At 42.7% G+C, this 18,033-nt stretch overlaps 1 protein-coding gene across 2 annotated transcripts in view; it reads right to left on the bottom strand.

The window, feature by feature from the left end:
- ME1 (malic enzyme 1) overlaps window positions 1-18,033 on the bottom strand; it is a 281,949-nt gene that overhangs the window by 189,456 nt on the left and 74,460 nt on the right. For both annotated transcript variants that reach the window (XM_083177132.1, XM_083177131.1), the window contains exons 2-3: window positions 10,251-10,384; window positions 1,078-1,227 (exon numbers count right to left, since the gene is read on the bottom strand). In XM_083177132.1, the coding sequence (XP_083033258.1) occupies window positions 1,078-1,227; window positions 10,251-10,381 (281 nt within the window). In that variant the 5' untranslated portion in view covers window positions 10,382-10,384. The remainder of the gene's footprint in view (window positions 1-1,077; window positions 1,228-10,250; window positions 10,385-18,033) is intronic.

The raw sequence follows: 18,033 nt of genomic DNA, 5'->3' as shown, positions 1-18,033 counted from the left end.
GCTGCCCGCCCACTTCCTGCCAAATGTCCACGCACATATAAGGTTACCTGAGAATAACCTTAGATGTGCGTGGGCCTTCCACATTATTCGATGGTCGGTGACCATTGAATGATGTGGGTGTTCCTGCATAGCCTGCAAATGGATGTTTATGCTAAAACAGGCTAAAGAAAAAAAAGCTGTATGCTTTTAGGGTTGCACTGAGTGGTTAGATCATCAGAACAATAATCATCCCAGTCCTTTTCATTATTATGAAGAATGTCTGAAAGTGACCTTATTATTAGCGGGTTCTCCATTCCCTATCCCATTAGATTAACTGAGTAGTAAGTGAGTGCATGAGAGGAGTGGGGGAGTAACTTTTTATAAAATCCTCTATAATTTGGAGAGGAGCAGGGAGGGAGGGTTAGGTTTAGGCACTTACAAGGGGGGATAGGGTTAGGTGACGGGGTCCGGAGGTTAGGATTAGGCCCTATTGGCGAGGGTTAGGATCAAGCTGTGTGTGTGTGTGTGTGGGGGGGGTTAGGGTGAGAAAGGTAGGTGGAGAGTGTTGGCCGACTAGCGGAGCCCCTGTCAGGATTCTACATACCAGGATGTATAGGACCAACGGGATATCATATGTATCCCCTCCAAAGGTCTACTGATAAGATCCAGCTTTAACAGCATAGCTTACTAGAAGGTGGATTGATGTGGATAAACAATTCTTTTGCAAACAAATTAGAGGTGTGGTGGGCTGTAGAGGTTGTCCACTAGGCCTTTAGAGGCTGCAGTCATCTGGTCCAATGAAGCAAAGGCAAGTCCAGCAATAGTAGGCATGTGGCAACCCAGCATGGGTCACCCACCTTCATCAGATGTGGGTGACCACTGTCCAGCAATATGTGTAAAGATGAAACCTACTTACTGTATACAAACACAAATATATTTTTTACCATAAATAAATATATTTTACAAAAATATATAATTATTAGTTTTTGTTTATTATGTAGTTTTCCACTTTCACCAACTTTCAGTTGCTAAACACAGAACAGTTGCTGCTAGTATTGTATTTGAAATGATAATTCACCACACAAGGTTTCACAGTACCTTGGTCTCCGGAAGGCTAATCCGTACTGTTGGCAAGCCAACCCCACAGTTGGTGTGTAAACAATAGGCATGAATCTCTCAATGTCCGATGTCAAAACTTTGTAAAACAGCTTTTCATTACGATCCTGAAGTCCCATCAATAAAATATACCTGTAGCAATAAAAATATATATATACATAACCGTTGACAAATTCAATTTGTAAAATATACTGTACATTACATTGATCTGAGACTCTTTGCTATGACTTGGCAATTTCAAATATGAAAAGATCCCATCTAGTGAAACAAAGGACAGCTTCATACAGTATATAGGGGGTAATTCAGAACTGTACCTTCAGGTCCGAATTCACTCCCCTGTCCGATGGTGGGGGTCTGCTAATGTGCATGTGCATTGATAGATTTTCAACTGCCAGGGCACTTGCTGCCTGATTGACACACAAAAACAGTGGGCATGCCTATAGAAATGCTGGGCGGGCCCCAGGGAACGCAGGTGTTCTCCTGTCTGCTCGGGGTGGAGCGGCTGACATCACATGACATCAGTGACCGCCCCCAATTCGGAGACAACCCTTCAGCTGCGTGCAGAGGAAAATTCCTTTGAGGATATATAACCATCAAAGGATTTATTCTCTGTGCCGTTGCTTGCGAGGGGATGTGTAAGCGTACACATCTGCACACAGCATAGCAAGGGGATTCGGGGGAAGGGGGGAGTGTGTTCTGCGGGGTTCACCTGCTCAATAGGCTCTGAATAAATGCAGCCTAGCAAGCAGGTCTGAATTATCCCCATAGTGCATCTAATTTCCATAGAGCAAATGGTCTTAGTTTTGTACCATTCCCCCAAGTGTGTGGCCAGCATGTCTACAGCTACATGAATGTGTACGGGGATGTTTCTATGAACCATATATTTGTGTAGATGCACTGTGCAGAGATGTACATCACACCACATCTGCCAACTAATATAGAACTAACCATTTTCATTAAATAATACTTCTGAATTTATCGACTAAAATAACGATCACTTTGGCCTCATATATGACTCAAATTAATGATAAGAAAGTTTAGTTTTTGTAGTCCTCACAAACACCAGGTATAACAGTAATTCTGTAACTCTACCTAAAGGTGCCCATACACGGAGCGACAAGGCGGTGTGATGAGATGCGCACTCCCGCGCACATCCCATTGCACAGCACATAAAGTATGTGCTGCCTGTGTTTTTTTACCTATATTGCATTGCATCAAAACGCACGGTGCTTTAACCCATCCCATTCATTTTGAACTAGTTGCAATGCAGTTATCGCTCCGTGTAGATGCAATGAGTTACCGCTCCGTGTATGGGCACCTTAACTCATAATACCAGCCAGTCATATATTTTGCTGTTACATACACCATGCATTTTGGTGCAAAGCAGGGACACGCGTAGGAAGATTTGATGAGTCATCAAATCTCATTCCACAGTACCAGTAATCATAGCCAGCCCTAAGAATAGGCAATATAGGCAAATACTTAGGGACATTTGGGTAGTCTGGAAATTGACTTATCTCTTTCAGGTGGGCGGGCTGGTACGGCATTAAGAGAGTGTCACCTTCTCTGTGTTAGCACTGTGCATGCTGGGACGTGGCTACTCAGGCGCATGGAGATAGTCCATCTTATGGGTGTTTATGAGAGTATACATGTCGTTCACCTTGGAGGTCAACCTTGGATAGAAAAATTACTCCCATTATGGGGATCCTGCAAATTTGGATGGTGAGACTTAAGGCCCATAGGCACTGGGTGTCTTCGAGCTGAAAGCCGCTCAAACCTGCTGTTTTGAGCTCAAAGCCGCCCAGTGTGTATGGCCCGGCGAAGAGCGGTGAGCGCTGCTGCATGCTCCCGCATCATCTCAGGGAAAGCTGTTCATCTGCTGGTATTACCAGCAGATGAGCTGCTATGAGGATGGCTTTGCATAGCACTATACTTTGCAAAGCCGTCCGTGTATGCACTGAGCGGCTTTCCCCCCAGCGATGATAGCGATCATCACTGTCCATACACGCTAGGCCCAGTGTGTATGGACCTTTATGCTTGCATTTAAAGATGCACTTTTACAGTGTCTGAAAGTGGGAGTCTCAGCCCTTACACATTCAAACACATATCTGCTAGGGGGAACCAGACATCGTGCCAGAAACATTATGCTTCAAAAAGTTATTTAAGTTCCTAACTATCATTTTTCAAACCCATCTTGCAACATAGCAGTTATAAGCTGATTGGTTGATTGTTTATCACTCTTTGAAGCTTAGTACACCTGGCCAAAGTCTTACATAGAGCACCAAGGGGATGGCATATATATATATATATTGAGCATGGGTGATAAAGTGGCAGGTGATAATGCACCAGCTAGTCAGCTCCTGTAATTTTTCACACCCAGCCTGTAACTTGACAGTTAGGAGCTTATTGGCTGATGCATTATAACTAGCCACTTTATCACTTCACCAGGCTTAGGGCCAAATGCACTAAGCTTCAAAAGTGATAAAATGGAGAGTTATAAACAAGCAGTCGGAACACAGGAGAGATAGCCTTGGCGCTGACCTGGCTGCTCATCGGCTATTTAAAATTTTGCACCAGCTCGCATTCCGGCAGCCAATCAAGAGCCACCACTGCCACCCCTAAATTGGCTGCTGAACTGTGAGATTTGAAATAGCCGATGAGCAGCCAAGTCCGCGCCGCAGATATCTCTCCCATGTCCCGACTCCTGGCACATCTTCTCTCACCTCACCATAGTGGCAGCGCTGTTACCGGATATTGTATAGTCCGGAAACACCACCCATCCGGACTCCAGACACCGTCCTTAATTACCCGACTGTCCGAGTAATCCCAGATGGGTGTTAACCCTAGATACAGTACTCATGAATTACACAGGTTCTATTTCTGATTAAAATCAGGTGAAATGTTGGCTTGAACTATGCCAACCACAGAACCTGTGTAATTCTGGGATAGTATGGTAAGCCTATCATTGTGGGATAACAAGATTTCAAGCTGCTCCATAGTGGTAAGCTGAGTAAAGCCATTTTTAGATGACCAAACCCCATCCTGATAAGCTTATGGAGCTTATACATGTAGCGATTTCAGGCCAATTTCTGAGTGATATTACTTAATTTAACTAGATCGCTCATAAAATGGCCCTACATCACTGTGTATGTAGGGGCCATAGCCATAGCAATAGCGCTGAACGGCCCTGCATGTCGCAATATCCTGGCGATTAATATCCAGCATGCTGGATAAATCTATAATCTCTGGTGTCAGGGCCAGTGTCCCCCCCTGGAGAACACTGGCCCTGCAGATCGCTCAGTGGCACATTCCTATGCAGGTCTCCTAACAGAATCAAGTGAAATAACTAGCTCCCCCTGTGGATCTTTTAAAATGTGTCAGTGAGTACTGAGTACACCTGTCAGTTGAAGAGGAAAACATGTACTGTGTGGGGTCCTGAGGACTGAGTTTGGGAACCACTGCACCTCTGCAACATTACCATGTATTTTTAGCCAAATATTGTTCGACACTTGCTTCAACAAACCTATTTCATATATGTGTAATGTTACCAGTTTTTACAACTGGATATGCCCACAAATATATACTCTATGCCAGTATATCAGACAAGCAATATCTCCATGGTATATCAATCATAAGCGTAACCTTCCATACTGTGAGAGATCACATTTGACGGTGACGGTATGTAAGGGTGTCTATATCATAGAATGCTATTTGTCTATGATAAATCGTACTAAAGCCCATTCTGCCCATGATGTTGTTAATGATGTACAGTAAAACAGTGGGAAATTCATGACATTTTAAATACCGTTAAAAATAAATTATACTTAAATAATGCATCATTTATGGGTCAGATTAAATATGTCCCAGAACTCAATCATGTAATGTTTAAGACCAATGAATTATTGTACACAGAACTATCTAAATAAGATGGTTCAACGCTTTATTCACATACAGTTTGTGGGTCATATACAAATGCATATTCTTCAAATGCATTATCAGTTACATCATAGTATGATCCTCTATAAAGTCATCACACAGGTGAGTTATTCTGTGCTAGCTACTTCGCGTTATTCCCAATGTGCTCGCACTGTTTGGTTACGCATGTGCACCATCTGGTCATGATAAAACCTGGTAACCCATTACCAACAAAACACAGAAATGGGATTCTTCAGCGAGCACCTGCTTAACATTACAAACCATTTTTTTGCCATGTCAACTCATCTGCCAATTAATGAACCTTTTTTCCAAGTCCTTTAATAAACCCCACAAACAATTCTTCATAACGTCACTCTTAAGCCCTGCCAGAAGGATTTCACAAGAAGCCAAGTTATGACAGTGGGCCAGGTTTCTTGAGGACAACCATTGGGAAGTTCTTACTGTAATATGCAGATTAAACATTAATTCTCAGTGATCAGAAACAGCTAATGTCTGCATTATACAGATAAGTCATTTAGATCGCACAGATTATGTCCGTACGTTCTTACTGTACATCATTAACAACGTCATGGGCAGAATGTGCCGTATACATCATATAGACAAATAGCATTCTATGGTTCTATGCACCCTTACATACCATTGCCATCAAATGCGATCTCGCACAGTATGGAAGGTTACGCTTATGGTTAATACACCATGGAGAAATTGCTTGTCTTAAATAATGGCATAGTGTATATTTGTGTCTGTATAACCGGTTGTAAAAACTGGTAACATTACACATATATGAAATAAGTTTGTTAAAGCAAGCGTCGGACAAACTTTGAAAGTCAAACAAACATTGAGTAGCTAGGCTATACTTCTTACACAGTGTACCATTGTAGGATCCGCATATGGCATAATGCCGGTCTACTGTATGAGACTCATTACTGTGCAGAGGTTTATTTGCATGGCATGCTAGGTCAATCAAGTCAAAAAGACTGAACTGTAAAACTCTAATAGGAAATCCCATTTAGAATGCATCAGAACAAAAACCTGTTTTGCAGATGTGTAAATGATACATTCCCAATCTGCTATAGAAAGCATATCATACACAATGAGCAGATTTATAGACAAAAAGGTGATATATATAGAAAATATTGAAAGTCCGGCACTCTGAAATAATATAAATATAGTACCTGTCTGGGTACCTGCTCCTGAAAGACCCTTTGCTCCTTATTATATTTGCGGAAAACACTGTCACTCGGGGTCTTGTTAATTGTGAAAAAGACTGTGACTAAGGGGTAGATTTATTAAGCTCGGTGAAGTGATAAACTGTCTGTTTTTTATCACCGGCCAATCAGCTCCTACCTGTTATATTTCAAACCAAGCCTGTAACTTCACAGGTAGGAGCTGATTGGCCGGTGATAAAAACCAAACAGTTTATCACTTCACCGAGCTTAATAAATCTGCCCCATATCACAATTAACAAGACCCGGAGTGATGCTCTTTACCGCAAATATATCTATATCTATCTATATGTATATATACTATATATCTGAGTGCACTCACAGTTAAGTAGCCATCTTTGGGGTGCTGCTGCAGATTGCCACAAAGTGGCTCCCATTACACCCCGGCCTATGCATGCTTATTAAGGAAAGAAGCACAAAACAACATAATTACTTTTAAATGAGTTAAATGAGCTACCACATCTCCATTGCCACAGTAATACATCATGCATAGTGTATCCTAAGCACACAGATGTAGATGCCCTTATTTCTGAATTTCATAGTATAATACATGTTGAGCCAATCATTCTGAATAATAATACTAGTACTGAATAATAATACTAGTACTGAATAATAATACTAATACTGAATTAAAATACATTTTCAGGAAAAACGACTTCTTACCTTATGTTATCTTTAACTGAAGCATTAAATGTTGTGGTGAGTAACCTTTGATTCAAAATGACCTTTCTATGTAACAACTTGATTTATAGCTTCTCTTTGCCATTAGATTTGCTAATATCACAAACCGTTCACTGAACAAATACAGTGTAATATTGTGGGTTATTTTGGTTCATTCTTTCTGACAAATTCCTTCTTAGATGGACAAAACCATGTGCACTGCAGGTGGGGCAGATGTTACATGTGCAGAGAGAATTAGATTTGGGCGGGGTTTTACTTCAAAGTGAGATCTATATTGCAGTGTAAAAATAAAGCAGTCTGCACTTTCCCTGCACAGAAAAAAATTAACTCACCCAAATCTAATTCTCTCTGCATCTTTTATATCTGCCCCCCTGCAGTGCACATGGTTTTGTCCATGTAAGAAGGAATTTGTCAGAAAGAGTGAACCAAAATAACCCCCATTGTCACATGGAGCAAGTTTTAAAACAGAAATGAACTGTGCACTTCACTAATCAGCCCGTACTGTGAAATTATTACTGGTCCAGGTGCCATCCATAATACACAACCACCATAAATAATAACAGAGAAAAGGCGGCACTCTCATGACTTTAAACAATATGGATACACAGGCAAGTTTGCCACTTGCTCGCGTTTCAGACTGGTAGACTTTTATCAAGCACAGTACCACAAACATTATTAGAATATTATATTGCTGTGTGTGTGTGTGTTTATGTGTGTATTTGTGTATGTATTTTGCACATTTTAAAAGTTGGACATACTAATAGAAATGTGTACCAAATTATATTTTTAATTTATTTACTGTACTTTTTAATCAGTAAAGAAAAACTATGCCAATTAGATACTGTATCTCATCAGGGTAATATTATTTTTACCAAAACGTTCACAAAAAGATGTCTTTACAAAAATAATCACCACATGAAAGTCTATGCAATGCTGTACCCAGTGGCGTAAGTTCATCCAAGTTGCCCGGAGGCAAGATAAATATTGGTGCCCCCCCAAATTGCTCAATCAGTAAGGTGTCTGTCTCCAGTAAGGGCATGGGATCTAATACAGGGTGTGATACTTGCAAAAATTATGTTAGAAGGAGGAGTCATCCACATTAGCAATATCAACTGCTTTCATTTAACGGATTCAAACTTGATGGGGAGGAGAGGTGCCCCCTTGGGAGCAGGAGCCCGGCGGCAGATGACTCCATTGCCTCCCAGAGTTCTGCCTCTGGCTGTACCTGATAGAAGTGCACTTGGGTAGGTCCAAAGCTTCAGTGTAATGTCATAGAAATGTTAGCAAGATTCAAGATTTTTAAATACTTACATCATACTTTAAGCCCAAAAATGAGATACTGTATAGATGTAAAATAAATTGTTCAATCTCACTTTTAACATGCTACAGCATTAGAGATGAACAGATATCAGGCTCTCACATTTTACTAAAGCTTCTAAAAATGAAAAGAGGTGATGTTGAACATAGCAACCAATCAGATTACAGTATGTTAATTATTTTCTAGGAGGCAATATAGAAGGGACAGAATCTGATTGGTTCCTATGGGCAACATCACCTCTTTTCCTTTTTAGAAGCTTTAGTATATTTACAGCTCATTCCACGGGCATTTCACGTGAGGAGAGGACCCGCTTACAGCCCTCGCTGTAGGCACCCTCCTCTCTGACAGCGAGTAGAATCATTATGCCAAAGTCTACTGCGCATGCACAGGCAGGGCTGGTGCAAGCCATCTCAGTACCCTAGGCAAATCTTCGAAATCACCGCTGCTGCCGCCCCTCCCCCCCCCCAGTCGCTGGAGACACTTCACCCGCCTCCCTCACCTCAACATAGCCGGGGACTCCTACCCGGGTTTCTTCAGAGGCTGCTAGAGCCCTCTCTCCCCCGGCGCTTCAACATATTTAAAATGGAATATCACTGACCAGATAAAGCTGACCTGCTGGGGGGGAGGGGGGCAGCGGGAGCCACCCGCGGTTTACAGCGCTCCAGGAGGGGTGCGGGCGGGCGCTACCCGCAGAGTAACACTGACTAGCAGGGAGGGGGAAGCAGCTGTCACCCGCAGATTGCCGCTGACCAGTGCGGGGGTGCGGGTGGATCAGATCCTTGGGCATGGGCGGGGGGATGGGGGTACGGCTCACCTGCTCCCTGCTGGGTCCAAGAATAGCTGCTGGTACTTGAAGTTGGCAGCTGCTCTCCTCGGGTGGGAGCACTGCTGCTTCAGCTCAGTACTGCTGCAGCTCAGTACCGCCCTCCATTGGCCGGCGCCCTAGGCAAATGCCTAAAGCTGCCTAGTGGTGGCGCCGGCCCTGTGCACAGGTTTCTGGGAACATGGTGTCCGTACCTTGTTCCTAGGGACAGATCCAGTGAGCATGCGCAAATCTCTCATAAATGACAGCGGCTGACATTTTTCAATTGATTTGCGTCTCTGGTGCTGAGGTGCTGCCACGGCACTCCGGAGGGGTAAGTATAATTTATGGGTGCAGTGTGTGTGGTATGGGCCCCCCTGGACCCAAGGGCCCATGTGCACCACATACACTGCACCAATTATAGAAACTCCCAAGGCTCTTTCTGTAATTGTGTTTTCAAACACAGTCTATAAAATGAGATTTAGAAGCTGGTTGGGTAGCGCTTTATATCTCTATACTTTATCTCTCTCCCTGCTTTGATAAATACCTACGTTTAATTGGGCCTACACATGGGGAAATGCTGAAGCATTCTGAACGAGCTAGATCACAAAGAATGCTTCAGCAAGATCGCTCAGCACACAGCGATGTGTCAAGGTGCCCATACACTTTCCAATTATTGTATACAATATCGCATCTCATCGCATCTCAGTTTTTATGATGAGATAAGATGAGATGAGATCTAGTACAAAAAGTATGTGCTGCACATCTCATGTCATCTCATCGCAAAACCGAGATGCGATGAGATGCGATATTGTATACAATAATTGTAACGCGTATGGGCACCTTCAGTGCTGTGTGCTGAGCTATATGTCAGGGCCAGTGTTCTCTTGTGAGAACACTGGCCCTGACAGCGGCCATTATACATTTATCCAGCATGCTGGATATTAATCGCTGGGTGATAGCAATGTGTGGGTCGCGCATTGCTATAGCCCCTAAACATTTAGCAATGTATGGGAATTTTCTAAGTGAGATTGTTTAGAAAATGCCCATAAATCTCTAAATGTACAGGCCACATTAGGTCTAGCAATTGGAAAGATAAGTGAGGAATGGTAAATATAAACAAATCTAATTTGCAAATAAATTGTAACCAGTCATCTCAAGTTTGACTGCTTCAAATTCTGCTTGAGTTTACCTGTCAAGGTCACCTTTCTGCCTCTCATAGTTGCGAAGTACTCTCAGGACCTGGACATCTTGACTGAGAAAACAGGGAGGTAGAAGACCATGGATGCCCAGCTGTAGTCTCTCCTCCAGAGAGAATGCCATACCCTAAATAACAGACAAAGAAAAACATTATTCACTGATTGTATAAATAAAGTAAGCTCTTTATTGATATTTACAGGCTTAATGCATTACAGATGATGTTTACCAAAGTAGGGTTTTGCAAAACCACACTTCTAGGAATTTAAGGCGTGGCTTTGCAAACATGAGATTTACTAAAGGCCAAACCACACATAAAATTGTACTTTGATTAATGTATCCCTATAATTTCAAATAAACTATGTTCAAGCATCATTGCTATATTGGATTGCGAATATTGGCATGATTTAATATCAAATATTGAAAACATTGAATATTGAATCAGAGTTGCAGGGATAAGCCTTCCATCTATGTACATCAGTGACCAATAACTGCAAGTGCTGTTCTAACACAATACATTTTATCATGCCGATTGAAAGTATCGCCAGCTGAACAACACACTGTGCATGTCTATATCCTCAGTGTTAAAAAGGTTAAATACTTGACTAGACAACAGCCAGGGCCGAATTTGTGCCTAGGCACGTGAGGCACCGGCCTCAGGGCGGCACCAATTAAGGGCGGCAGGCAGGCTAACATTCTGTTAAATAGCAGCATGGCACAGCGGGTGGGCAGCAACGAGTGACAAGCGCCGCCGCCGCAGACATGAATTATCATGTGTAGGCGGCAGCGCCGCTCGTCACCCGCCACTGCCCACCCGCTGTGCCATGCACATTACATCACCGCTTAGTGGCTGGGTCCGACGGTCCCCCTGCGCGTCCGGAAATGTCTCAGACTCACTGCTGCCCGCCCATTGGCTACTCTACACACACACAGTCTATTGGCTGCTGTGTATCCAGGAGCTGAGCAACGTGCAGATCCTCCCTGCACTCAGACAGTCATAGTGTGTGAGCCGGAGAGAGACTGACAGAGATAATGTGCTAATCACTGTACTAATAAGTGCCTCCCTCTCTCCGGGTCCTCCGTACAGTGAGCAGTCCACAGTGCTTAAAAAAATATTGAGGTGGGCTACAGTTACATTTTAATGAAATATAAATAACATTGTATATACATATATGATTACATTAAAATAGGGGGGGGGGGGGGACAAAAATGTTGTGCCTAGGGGTGGCCTGACCCCTAAATTCGCCCCTGACAACAGCTATGTATAAAATTGTGCACATTTACAAATGTCTATGTAAAGTGAATTAGATACTGTACGAGTGAATGTTACAGTGACAAAATATTAGAAATATATCATTCATCTCTTATTATTTATTTATTAATAAACTTGCAAGTGCAGTGCAATACAATTATAGCACCACAACTGTAAATCCTGAACCTGTTATTAATCCTTTGAGTGCCAATGTTGCTGTGAGCGATCCTCAAAATATCCGCTAAAAATTGCACCATTGCTTCCAGCGACTTTTATTTAAGTATAAATACAAATACAGCCAGGTCAATTAATTGAAGTTTAGTTAAATATTGTACCCAAAAAAAGAACAGTAGATTTGAGCGGCGTTGGCATTTTTAATGGATATTTTGAGGTTCTCTCACAGTAACATTGGCACTCAAAGGGTTTAATAAAAAGGTTTGCTTGGCAAATTTCAGACCTATTTTAATAAATTCAACTGGCACTCAAAGGGTCAAATAGTTGTAGAATCCTATTAAAATAGCAATAAAAGATGTTCCACACTCAGCTGGTCACTTACTGGTCATATACCAGTACAATTGTCACTAACATGGTTGACCGGTTAAACACACACAGAATATGTTGTAGCCAGTGGGACGGTGTGACTGTTAATTATTATTATTTATTATTATTATCGTTTATATGGCACCACAAGGGTTCCGCAGCGCCTGACAATACATAGATTAGCAAAAGAACAAAACAAGAAGATAGTGATTTACAGTACAAATGCAAATTAGGACAAGTACATGGTAAATAATAAACAGTTGCAGCAGCGGACACTGAGGCAATTATAACAGTGGCAGAGATATATTCTTACAAAAGCACATGAGGAGAGAGGGCCCTGCTAGTTAGAGCTTAAAATATTTGTTAGGCCATAGACATCACTGGATAACTTTGATTAAATTTCACTTTTTTTTTTAAAGAACTTTCCTCCCCATGCACATGGTAAAGTATTACAAAAGAAAAAAAAAGGAAAAAATCATGAAAATTCCATATCTACCACTATGCCCACAGCATGGTGAGCACAGCAAGCCTGCAAGGGCCCTTTATGTGCTCCCCCGCGGCCAACATATCAAGATTAAGACAGCCAGGATCCCAACTGTAGGGAGATCATACTGACCCAGTACCTGGGATATAACTTCCTCAAGCTCTTCCCTGGTTATATAATAATTTGATTACTGATTTAGTTCTGGATCCATTCTGCCAGTACTATACTGCTTTGAGTTCTAGGGGATGGCTTGCTTCCGGTGCAGATCTTTGTCCTGACTGGTCTTAATTAATTATTAAGTGAGAGGATGCCTGGTGACCTGGTGGCTCCTGGTTTCATTTCAGTTCTTTGCATATCACCAGTCCATAGTTCCTATGTGTTACTATTATGCCTGATACCCTGTATATCCTATACAGAGGCAGAACTACCATTGGTGCCACAGGTGCAGTGCAATGCATTCAATGGGGTTTAAGGGGCCCAATGCTGTCCGTGTTACCCTCTTCCTGTCACCCACTGTTTTTCCATGACACCCTCTGTCTCTCCCTGTCACTGCCTCCCTCTGCCTCTACCTGCCACCCTCTGCCTCACCATGTCACCCATTACCGCCTGTTGTGAACTTGGGTTGGGGTGGAGGAGGGGATCCCCAATTATATTATTTCACCTGGGCTATGAATAAGATTAACACACAGCCTCATTGTATCCTGTACACCCGGCTCCTACACAGGGTCCCAAGCCAGATCCATGGAATACCGGAACCGCGACAGACAGTACGGTAACAGCATGTTAAAGACTTTTTTTCCAATAGGCTTCCTTTACCACAAACCCCATTCCTAATGATTTAGGTATAAAACTCGAATTTTCAACTGCTTTATAACTGTCTTCTCAAGTAGGGTTTGTTAAAAGTATTATCTTGACGTATTTGGTTGTTGTATACATGTATATAATGCTTGGGAGTGACCCCACCTTTTCAGTCTAATCAAAAGAATTATTGCAATGTCCCAGTTTCTGGGTATAGCACAATACACCGTACTTTGTGACATCAAGCATAAATGCTCAAATGAGGTGATACAAAGCCAAGTGGGTATTAATATGCATTCATCTATTTAGTGTCCTGTTACACAGAAGTATTTGATTCAACCAATATTATCAAACCCCACACATGGGATATATCATGATCACACTGGTACTGTATTATTTGTGGAATTCCATGACACTTCTGCAGAGAAGACTGATACATTTTTTTACACTACAACTCAGGCAAATAACTGTCACAGCTCTGTGAATACATATCACTGCCCTGAACTTTTCATTTTGGCATCCAGCGTTGGGCTGCTATGACTGACTGAAGCAAACAAAGGTTAAAAGCATCAAATCACATCAGACTGAAACGCTGCCACCTGTTAAGCCTCAGGGCTCCCGCAGTCAGCATACAAGTCAGCGTTTAATGTTAAATAGAATCAAGATTTTCTTTATTACAGCAGCAGTGTGTAACCATACACATTTAATCTCTCACTGTATATAAAAACATAGAATTAAACAATTATGTATAGCCTGTTGTATTTAACTAATTAAGAGTGGAAGCACAGAATATAGTATAGAAATGATATGCCTCAATGGGGAGAACAAATGATTGGATTTAATAACAGAATGTCTATTTGGCATTTTATTAGTGAGGGAATTCAGCACCTGCAATCTACTGTGTAAAAGGGGATTTCTTTTTATTACTATGAAAACAGTGTCTTTTACTATGCTGAGTAGCATTACATAGAGTGGAATTTTTATACTTGAATTCTCCAGCTGGCCAAATAAATGCCATCACCGAACCATAACATAAATAGAAAGGATTCACAATGGACTATGGAAACCCTGTCTTCATTATATATAATGTATCTATTCTACAGCAGAATGAAACTTCAACCAAAATAGGGTATAGTAGGCAATGTCCCCCTTCAAATTAAGGGGTGTCAGACAATCTTCAAAGGAAAAGTAATGGTAAGTTACTTAGAGAGAAAGTACGTGTTCAATGGATGAAGATGCGGCGACTACTGCTCTTTAAAACATATATATAATAATTGTGCTAGCCTGCACTTTTGAAAAATAAGTAAGTCACTGGTGATATATGTGGACCTGGAACCACGATGCGTACCAAAATTGACTATGGATATAATTAATAAAAAAATTGTCAACGTATATATGTAAAAAATAAATACATTTATTTGAACAAATAGGAAACAAATTAAAAACAGACAATTAGTTAAGAAAATTCCTATCCTAAAATGTTTTTTTTTTTTTTTTCGAAAAAGAGTATAAATAAATTCAAGGTGCAAAGAAATAGAGTTGCTTATCTTTTTAGATGAGGCAGGAGGGCTGTAATGTCCCAACGCGTTTCGTTCTTCTGACTTTATCCCTTGATAAAGTCAGAAGGACGAAACGCGTTGGTCATTACAGCCTTCCTGCCTCATCTAAAAAGATAAGCAACTCTATTTCTTTGCACCTTGAATTTATTTACACTCTATTTTTAGAAAAAGAAAAAAAAATTCTATTTCTTTGCACCTTGAATTTATTTACACTCTATTTTTAGAAAAAGAAAAAAAAATTCAGTATAGGAATTTTCTTAACTAATTGTCTGTTTTTAATTTATATATATATATACTCTGGGTTGGAGGTCCAGAACAAATTTAAATAATTTATGATCAAAGTAACGAACAAGTGCTGGCGACTGGACAAATCAAAGTGAATCCTGTCCCTCATCATACAATTGAACCTAAGGATAAAACACAATTTACATTATTTAATATTTTTTACAATTTCTCAATAAGGACTTATTTTGGTAGTTATATGGTAATCAATTCTCCTATTTCAAAATATTTTTAGGTATGTGTCATGGCGGCCACCGCACCCCGCTCACCCTCATGTGGGAACTGCGCAGCACAGCACCCCCCAGGCAAGCAGAACTGCCCCGCATATGATAAACGCTGCAATGCATGTGGCAAATGGAACCACTTCGCCAGGTGCTGTCGCTCCAAAGACCAGACACCCCCAAAGCAGCAGCCAGAACCCCGATACAGCCGCACACCCAGGCAGGTCAGCCAGGTAGACACAGACCTGGTGCACAGCACAGCCCGCACAACAGCCTGTGACAGTGTCGATCACACTGATGAGAGGGGTGAAATATTCATAAAGCTCAAGACCAAACACACCAACAGAGTGGCCACAATCAAGATAGACTCAGGGGCCAAGTGCAACGTCATGTAACGCAGACAACTACGCGAGCTAGACCGTGCTGCACAGATCAACCCACAAGACAATATCAACCTAATAGCATATGGAGGCCAGGTCATCACCACAATTGGCACCACAAAAATACAGTTCAACCGTGCTGAATTACTTTTTCACATTGTGGACCAACAAGTTAAGTCATTGCTTGGCCTCCCGGACAGCATGAAACTGGGCCTGTTGAAATTGGGCCTGATGTACACCCAAATCAAATGACTGACCCAGAAATGAAAGATTTCCAAGACTTATTTGATAACAGCAAACTACGAAAGCTGCCCATCACATATCATATAAGGCTGGATGACTCTACCAGCACAGATGAGCTCTCCCAGCGTCTTGCTGATGTCATCCTCAATGGCTGGCCACCCTCATCCAGAGACTTGCCCCACTGTCTACGTACCTTCTTTTGCATGAGGGATGAACTCACCATAGTTGATGGTGTCATTATGAGAGGTCACCGCTTTGTGATCCCAGCTGCTCTACAGTCCTCATACACCCAGCAGTTGCACCAGGGCCATGCAGGCCTGGAAGCCACCAAGCGCAGGGCCGAAGAAACTGCATTCTGGCCCTCTATGTATGGTGACATTGAACGGTCTGTGTCTCTTTGTGCCCCCTGCAATGCCCTGCGTCCACATCAGCCACGGGAGCCCGGACCTTCCTTTGTCCATCCTGGCGGCTGACCTGTTTGAATGGAGGGGAAGGAGTACATGGTGCTTGCGGACTCTTACTCAGGCTGGTTCGAAATCAACTACCTCACCACCACCATAAGCCTGATGGTAATATCAAAACTAAAAAGGGCAGTTCGCTCAGCAAAGCACTTGATGGAAAAGTGTGCACGAGATGGCTCAGACATATACTTAGCCCTGCTCAATTTGAGAAATACACCCAGAGACGGGTTACCCTCCCCTGCACAGTGTTTGTTGGCACGGCGCACCCGTACGGTGCTCCCCATGGCAAAGCAGCTCCTGCGGCCCAGAGTGGAATCCCAAGTGAGTGATTGCATCAACAGACGCAGAGCAGGCTCCAAGGTGTCCTACGACAGATCTGCACATCGCCTGCCACATCTTTCTCCAGGCCAACCTGTTCGCATACAGACTGAGCAAGGCTTTGACAGAACAGCAGTGGTGCAGCGTCCAGCAGGGCATCCTAACAGTTATGTGGTGCAGTCTGACGATGCCTTGTATGAGCGCAACCACCGGCACCTGCTGAGTACAGCTGAAGAGGACTCTGCACAGCCGGGTCCATCAGTTACTGCCACTGCTGCAACCAATGCTAGTGGTGATTCACATCATGTGGACGATCCCATCCCAGAGACCTTACCGGTGGCAGAGCCCTCCCAAATTGTTCAGGACAATCCCATGGGTTCACAGCACACCATCACCAGGTCCAGGCGGGTGTCAAAGCCCAATCCCAAGTTCCAAGACTTTTCTATGTAGTCTTTTCCTTCAGCTTTATCTTTATTGTTGTTGAAATTGTTTTATCCATGCATGTTGTGTCCTCTCAGTTAAAAGGGGGGATGTAGATGCATCTGATGCATCTTGGTCTTTGTAGTACCCAGGTTATGACATCACTTCCGGTCACACGGCTGGCCGGGCAGTCAGTGTTAGCCGGAGCTGGAATAAAGACACACCTGATTGAGGCTGCACAGGTGTCCGTGAGTTTCTTGATACTCACACATCTACAGCTGTATTCAGGGGGCGGAGCCGCACAATGTAAAAAAGACATCGTGCGGCTCCTGCTCAGTCCGTCTGGGTTCGGGTAGCCAGTTTATTTTTTGGCCAAGACCCCTGGACTACTGCAGGATTGAAGAGGACGTAATCTTCACCATAGGACACTTGTAAGTATAATTTCCTTCCACAGGTCCCTCTATGGATTTCGCCAGACCCCCGGACCAGGATGCCGGAGCCCCGGACCCCCAGGACACCGGATACCTACATACGGGATCAAGATAGTTAAGTATCAGTATGTGTGGGCTTTGGATGAAATAAAGTTTTATTTATAATGTGTGTCAGTGTGTTTATTTGACTATTTTTAATACTGTGGAACTACAAGTTCCAGCGGGCCCTTTAATGCCCCGCGTGCTGGGAATTGTGGTTCTCCAAGTCCCAGCATGCAGGGGAGGCTTGCTGGGACTCATAGTTCCACAGTATTAGACAATAGTTGATTCTATTGTTTTACACCATTTTATCAGCCCGGCGACCACAGCCCAGGGTCACCGGGGAGAGC

The sequence above is a fragment of the Crinia signifera genome, chromosome 3, assembly GCF_055691185.1.
Source record: "Crinia signifera chromosome 3, ASM5569118v1, whole genome shotgun sequence".
Taxonomy (NCBI): domain Eukaryota; kingdom Metazoa; phylum Chordata; class Amphibia; order Anura; family Myobatrachidae; genus Crinia; species Crinia signifera.
This window is presented reverse-complemented; position numbering and strand designations above follow the sequence as displayed.